This window comes from Saccoglossus kowalevskii, chromosome 7 (assembly GCF_978046115.1).
Source record: "Saccoglossus kowalevskii chromosome 7, keSacKowa6.1, whole genome shotgun sequence".
Lineage (NCBI taxonomy): Eukaryota > Metazoa > Hemichordata > Enteropneusta > Harrimaniidae > Saccoglossus > Saccoglossus kowalevskii.
The window spans coordinates 15,833,992-15,841,353 of record NC_140647.1 but is presented as its reverse complement, the minus strand read 5'-3'; the positions used below and the strand labels follow the sequence as shown (position 1 = coordinate 15,841,353).

The 7,362-nt window shown below is 35.2% G+C and overlaps 1 protein-coding gene across 1 annotated transcript; it reads left to right on the top strand.

The window, feature by feature from the left end:
• Positions 1-4,036: 4,036 nt before the first annotated feature.
• On the top strand, positions 4,037-5,071 carry LOC100377120 (adenosine receptor A2b-like). Its single transcript, XM_002734389.1, has one exon. It carries the CDS (start codon positions 4,037-4,039, stop codon positions 5,069-5,071), a length of 1,035 nt encoding a protein of 344 aa, XP_002734435.1.
• The last annotated feature ends 2,291 nt before the right edge of the window (positions 5,072-7,362 follow it).

The window sequence follows — 7,362 nt, the reverse complement described above, 5'->3', positions numbered from 1 at the left end:
CAAACCGTGAATGTAATTACAATTTGATCAGAACTGTAATACTGTATTTAATTAAGGGTTCATTATGGTTGATAAAGATATTGAAAAAGATATTGCCTAATCAGCACTTTTAGTCAAAAGTATTTTAACATAAAATACCCTGAACATGTTTTATTTGTTGTTATACGCTGTTATTTAAAATATTTTTTGCATTAAAATTAAAAAAAAATAAGGAAAACATTTATAGGATATTCGGATGTTTTGTGTAGTTTATATGCTCATCATGTATATATTGCCTGTTAAAGGGGATCTAGGGGATAATTAGGTTAAGATAGCAACCAATATCAGTATGCTAATCTAACTCACATCAATTGCATAATGGCGAGGCGCTTCAGATGTTACGGTGCTTGGGGGAGAAACGGTGACTCCTAACATGCCTCGGTTGAACCATGTCTGTGTACGCTAACGATTTCATTTGTTTCTTGTGGACGTTTGATTTTTATGTGGTTTTTACGGTCAACACGAACCATTACACATGGAACTTTCTGGTTAAAAAAATGACGCTTAGTGTATTCAAAATGCAGTATATTGACGTTTGTCTGATCAATGGTAACATTAGCATAATGATGTGCGAAGGAAAACAACATATAAACTGATTCATGTCTTCTGAACATCACATCTGTACAGGTGTTTTTTTCTTCATATATAAAATCATATTTTCAGCATCCGGTACGATATTGTATCAGATTAATATTAAAGTCTGGGTTTAGTAGTTAGTCAACACTTATTTCAATTCATTTCGATCAGTGTCAGTTTTTGTCAACCCATGTTTATTTTACGCAATTAGTTTCATACCCAAACTCCGAAGTGTTTGTGAATATTTTACCTATTTGTATATTTTGTTGACATAACAAACAAAAAAATACACGTGTCGTTTGACCAAATGACGCAGGTTCTTTTGTTTATAGATCGTATTTATATCAGCATCATTGAAATTGTGAACTTTTCAAATGAAGTTTATATTATAATCATCTTCTTTACGCCAGATTTGCCACACACTAAATGTCTCTAAAATTCACTTTTTTGCTGGCTAGTGGATTTAGTGAAACCTTTACTCAAAGTATAAATGCGGGTTCGTGCGCGTTCGCAGCCCTAAACAGGAGTCAACCTTTGCTTCACATTGTTAGAAAAAAAGTTTTCAAAATACCACAAAAAGTGCAAAAATGCTTTTTTTACACTCCATGTGTTATGTAGTTTATTATTTTATATAATGTATGTCCCTTCATTGACTAGTCGTTTGAACAAAACAACATTCTTCCATTTGTTAGACGTTAACGAATTAACATATTTTATTCATATAACCATAATGTGAATACTATTGATGATATATCTTCAGTTGTAACTTTATCTCGTCTGGCAACTTCCGCGAATATTATATATTTCTGAACCGAAATTAACAGACAACGAAACAACGTACCGTTTTAATTTTTAAAAAGCATGTTTTATCAATATTCGGAGTACATTTGATCGTGTTTTGTGTCACGTTTCGGGTTGTGGGTTATTTATGAAATGAGAATCATTAATTAAGAAGGCCCACATCTAAACCTCCAGTATCACTTAATTGTATCGTATATTGCCTTCTTGTGGGCATATATTATTATCTAGGGGTATATACAATTAGGTATGTGTGTGTTGCGGGGGCTTTAACGTAATCATACATATATCTGTCTATATTTCTGCTTTCTATATTTCAAAATGACGAGTATGGTTTTAGTGTTTCAAACTTCTTATCTGAAAAAATATTTAGATGAATTACATAACTCAGAGAGAATTATTGCACAGTTAAACAAGAGTTGCAATTAATAAACACATGCGAAATGGAGCACGATCATTGTGTGCTTATTTGTAGTGACATATTCGTCTGTTGATAAATCGTGTTTAATCTTGAATAAGTGTTCTAGTGTAAAGCTTAGGTAGTTATGACTATAGCATAGACAAATGCCTCCTGGTGCTGGTGTGTTGCAAACATTTCGTATCCAGCAGACGACTCGTATTTTTAGGTGCGTTCCATTTAAAATGCATCAACTTCAGTACTGAACTTTCTTCACATCGAGACCAACCTTCTACAAAGTCTATTTTGCTGCAGGTACCCAAGTTTGTTCCGTGAATGGCAAAGCAAATATAGTACCATGTGGGGCGAGATCCTCTCTTGGGGTAGCACAAAGGATACGACGACTCTGATTATCTGTACAGTTTACTGCTCCTTGGGTACCAGGAGTACGTGCATACCTTCGCCCGAAATGTCCCTGCACTTCTTCACAAATCGTTGTTGTCTGTTCTGAACAAAATATGTGTGACGCTAAGGCATCGATATACAACCTCTCAACACTGTCGATGCGTCACTTTGACAACCTTATTAGCTTATCTGATGTGGAAATATATATATATATATATATATATATATATATATATATATATATGTATGTATCTGTCAAAATAGCAGCCACTCATCAATTTGCTGCCAACATACAGGGTATCATTACTTAAAGAACGTTCGAGAAAACTCAAGATTATGTCAACCTTGTATCATTTTCATGCAAAGACAACACAAATATGTCATGGCATTGCCAATCTGATGCAAAAACAATATAAAAATGTCAACCTAATTTTAATATACAGAATAAACCACTATAAATAATAAATTTTATGCAAATAAATATAATTTTGACCCCATAGAATTGTCTCTAAACAGACTCATAATGAATGAATTTATAAGGGATTTTCAAAAATAGTGTATGGGAATTATAACGCAAGGACGACGATTATGCAAATTAGCAAATATTCCATTTTTTCTTAGAAATTAAATTGAAAAAAAAAAAAACTTCAATATCTCATTGTCAATTTTTTTAAATTCCTGAATGCTATATCTCCTTGTATCTCAAAACAGTGTCTGTGTTTTAATTTTACAGAACAATAAGAATGAACGTAAAACACACAAATCTGTAGTTTATGCGAATATTTTGATCGATTGTTGTTTCAAAACAACGGCGAATACAGACTTACTCTCACACCGTTTGAGTGACATCAGTAAGCACAATATTTATTTTTATGATTTTGGCCAACAGTCAAGTCCATTCGTGTAATCGTTGATAACCTTCGAATACGAAGCATATTTACTCGACAGAACTCGATACATCGAATAAAAAATGTCAACAAACAAGCTGTGTTCTGATTGGTCTGACTGTTACGTGTATCGGTCTGGTAGCCAATCAGGCACAATCTTGTAAGCAACTTTGCATTGACTCACGACGTGTCTTGAATATTATCTTCATCATCTATCAGTTCATTACAAAGCGCCGTGTAAAATGTGCATCTCGCACTTAAGACGCTTGTCAAGATTGTGAGTTTGAATTTCATGTTCCAAGTCGTAACTTATGTGTGCCCGTAATTAATTTATAATAATAAATTCAGTTAACGAGACATTCATTTCAAATGCGGTTAATGCTATAAAAAAGCTCGTATAACAATCACATCATCTCATTTTACATATTACATATTTAAATCTATTCAACATTAATAGTTTGCCATTATCATATGTCTTCTCTGTATGATACTGATGTCACATGTTTGAAACTCAATTAAAAAGATTAAACAAACCAGTCCCATATAACGCAACATTGCTGTTAATTAACTCCAGTTTCTGAATAATTCGCGTTACGTGCTCCAAGTGTGACACTGAAATGTAGTCACATGATGATTGTCGTACATCACAAAAGATGTCGAAATGGGATCGTCCACGTATAAATATATTATGTTGTTGGATATTCTGAGACTATAGAAGAGAGGCTATTCATAAGTGCCTGGCATCGATGATATATCTTCAGTTGTTCGTTCGACACAATAACTTGATGCGTTGCGTTCATCTCGACTAGCAACTTCCGCGAATATCATTAATCGATGTATAAAGCTTCAAGACGTTCTTGCGTGCATACTGCGACGCCTTTAACCGATGCTTGCTTCGCAATTCCAAAAATAATTCGCTGTATATAAAACAACGATGGCTGATAATATGAATAACACTGCTGCTGTCGGACAAGCCTCGCACATCGCGACCGTTATTCACTGCACCATACTTTCAACATTACTCGTCTTGATAATTGCTGGTAATGGTTTGATGATCTACGCCATTCTATCGACCTCTAGACTACGAATTACAACGAACTATTTCATAGTTAGCTTGGCCATCAGCGACATGCTTGTCGGACTGGTTGTAATTCCGATTAACTTTGCTTTCCCGACAGCTTTATTGAAAGGCTACACCACTTGTTTACAGGTGGCTTGTTTCACAGTCGTCGTGTGCACAAGCTCTATAACCAACATTGTCGCTGTCACGATTGATCGCTACCTGGCTATCACCTCGCCATTGAAATATCACGCAATAATGACATCCAGGCGTGCAATTGTGACTATATCATTAGTATGGGTGTATGCTTTCACCATTGGTTTCCTCCCAGTCATGGGATGGCGAGAGAAGGCCAGTACCTGTCAGCGAGGTGAAGTTTACGCACCGGGCTATGCTGTCTTTCTCTTCATAACCGGACTCGTATTCCCGGTCGCAATTTCCACAGTGCTTTACTGCCGAATACTGAAGGAAGCAAATCGACAGACGATGCGAATACAACAGATTGAATGTAGGGTTTCCCAGGTGATCACGGCAAATGAACATAACCATAACAGGCAAGAAATATGCCCATGTGAAGTTCAAGAAAATGGCAGTAACCATGATAAACACAATCCCCACAGCGAACATTGCAATTTTAACAGGAAGGCATTTCGTACAGTGATGTATATCTTAATGTATTTTGAGTTGTCCTGGATACCCTTGTTTGTCACTTTATTAATCGATGCTTTCGTTTCCCCTCTCGTAATTCACCTAGAGGTACGGACTTTCACCAGTTTACTGGCGCTTGGCAACTCCGTAATGGATCCAATAATCTACGGTTATTTCAACCGAGATCTGAGGAATCGATTGAAAGAGATTGTATCAAAAATGTGTCGGTGTTTTCACCGCGCAGACTTAATGCAAACTTAATGACATGCACCTAATTATTTACTAAAGCGTGTCCGCTGAATGTACTTTTTATTGTATGTTCTGAATTTTCCATGAGTTGATCGGAATACACTTTGTGTTGAACTGAAACCCATATGCCCAGATTGCCAAGTACGCATAATCAGTATTAAGAATGCATTTGTATGGCTTTGCTATTTTGGTGTTGAGAATTCTGTTGGCTAATTTATGTCTTAATATCTTTGAAAATGGGTTTATGAATGGCCTCAACGATTGTTTTATAAATATATATTTGTTGTTTTTTTGTATATGGAAGAATAGTTACTTGGCACAGTAATCACGAAGTAACAATACAAAATCGTACTATGAAACAACAACATGTTTTCAAATTGTTGAAGCTGATAGTAGAACAAGAGTACTAGAAAAATTGTTTAAACTAAAATAACGAATTTTACTATAATAGTTATGTTATTGTGACCTTATAGTAACCATGTATATCATATATGTTGGATCTTGACAAATATTTGTTTTAGGATGGGTGAATCGTGTATTTTTGTATTTAACAACTTTAGCCTAGAAGAGTTCATTGTGTATCACATATAACATTGTTTTGCGATACTAAAATAAAACGCTGAAAGTTATGACGACATTTTCCATGCACCTTCTATCCGTGAAACATAGTAGTATTTCAAACATCACGGTCTTCAGACCCGGAACCACGTCCTGCATAAACACATCAGCAAAGAATACATTGAATTTGTACTAGCTAGTTACATTTCATATACTCGTCGTCATTTCCTCGAAGAAATATTACACTACTCCTGCGACTAAGCAATACATTTAATATAAATGCGTTTCATATTCTGAATGCGTTTTCACAATAAAAATACAAAGAACGTTGCGCAGAAATATCTAGCATGGATCATAAGACAAGATCATTAATTACTATTTTCAGTTTCCTGCAGAAAACCTTGCGTAGAAGTGTGCACTGAAATGAATGTCATTATGTCTGTTAAGCTTTCGTCCGTGTTTAGGCAATTGTAATGTCGCTGATCTTTGTGATCATATCCACATGTTGGGAGGCTGTAGATATGGGTCGACGCGATCGTTTATTTTTCTGTTTCGTTTATAATTAACAAAACTGGGCACCCCAAAATTCACTTGTATACAATGTTGAATAATGTCGCTTACGGAAAATAGTCTAGTGATGTGTTTTTTTGCGAAGTTAATCGCTGTAGTTCAAGGTAATGAATGCCCAGATCACATACGTCCGCTAGGATGTCGGCTGACGTCATCTATGATGGACGTGACATTTACTTACAGAACAAAGATCACTATAATACCTAAAGGCAATGATAGCAATATTGATAATGTTTCTGTTTAACACGTCATATACCAATTACTAAGGTATATCACATTCCAACGTACAATTGGGTTTGATATTCTGAATCGGTTGCAGGACGTATGTATAACTTATATATCAAACATGATAGCCATAAGCATAAACAAAATGAACTCATTCGAATTATACTATGTTAAACGCAATTACAGACTCCGAAAACACAAGACAATATAGGTTGTCGCACTGTGAAGTCATGTCTGATAATGAACGTCGCTCACCGATACACCAGCTCACGATGTGCGGTGCCAACGTTGCAAATAAACTCATTTTTTTCATTATTATGGACATATATGGATGTTTTATAACGGAAGTAACGAGCTACGCCATTATCGTGTGAACGGGGTGTGAACAACCAGTTCTTGCCAATCAGTCAATGCGCACGCGCACTTGCGCAAAACAAATGCGACAAAATATACATGACAATTGATTTTCACAATTAAACAAACACATTTGAGATATTTTATCTGTTATATATAACATAAATGTGAACGATTTTCATATCATTTCTTTAAAAACACTTATCTTAAAATGTTGCCATTTTCTATCAAGTACGTTCACGAAACATGAGAAGGGTCATCGAACTAACCCATAAATGGTGACTGTTGTGAAATCTGTTATAATAGAATCGTTGATGTGGCACTTAATTTTGTTTGGTAATTTCAAGAAAAAGTGTTATGTATTGTATTGTATAGATGGTTAATTTAACATGCAAATCAAATAGTTTGTCGTTGCCGAAAAAATGATTTGATACAGCGCGCGCGTCAGTTCAAAGGAGGCCGCTCATGACCTTTTACTTTTTCTTCCCAACATTAATGAACACCTTCAATAACACATTTTCAAAAGTGATTGACATTTGTCGATAATGACAATTTCTATAAATATTGAAAAAAAGAAATAAATCGCATACCCTGTT

What these genes read in the sequence shown, in the direction of transcription:
- LOC100377120 (XM_002734389.1), top strand. Translation starts at nt 4,037, where the DNA reads ATGGCTGATAATATGAATAACACTGCTGCTGTCGGACAAGCCTCGCAC.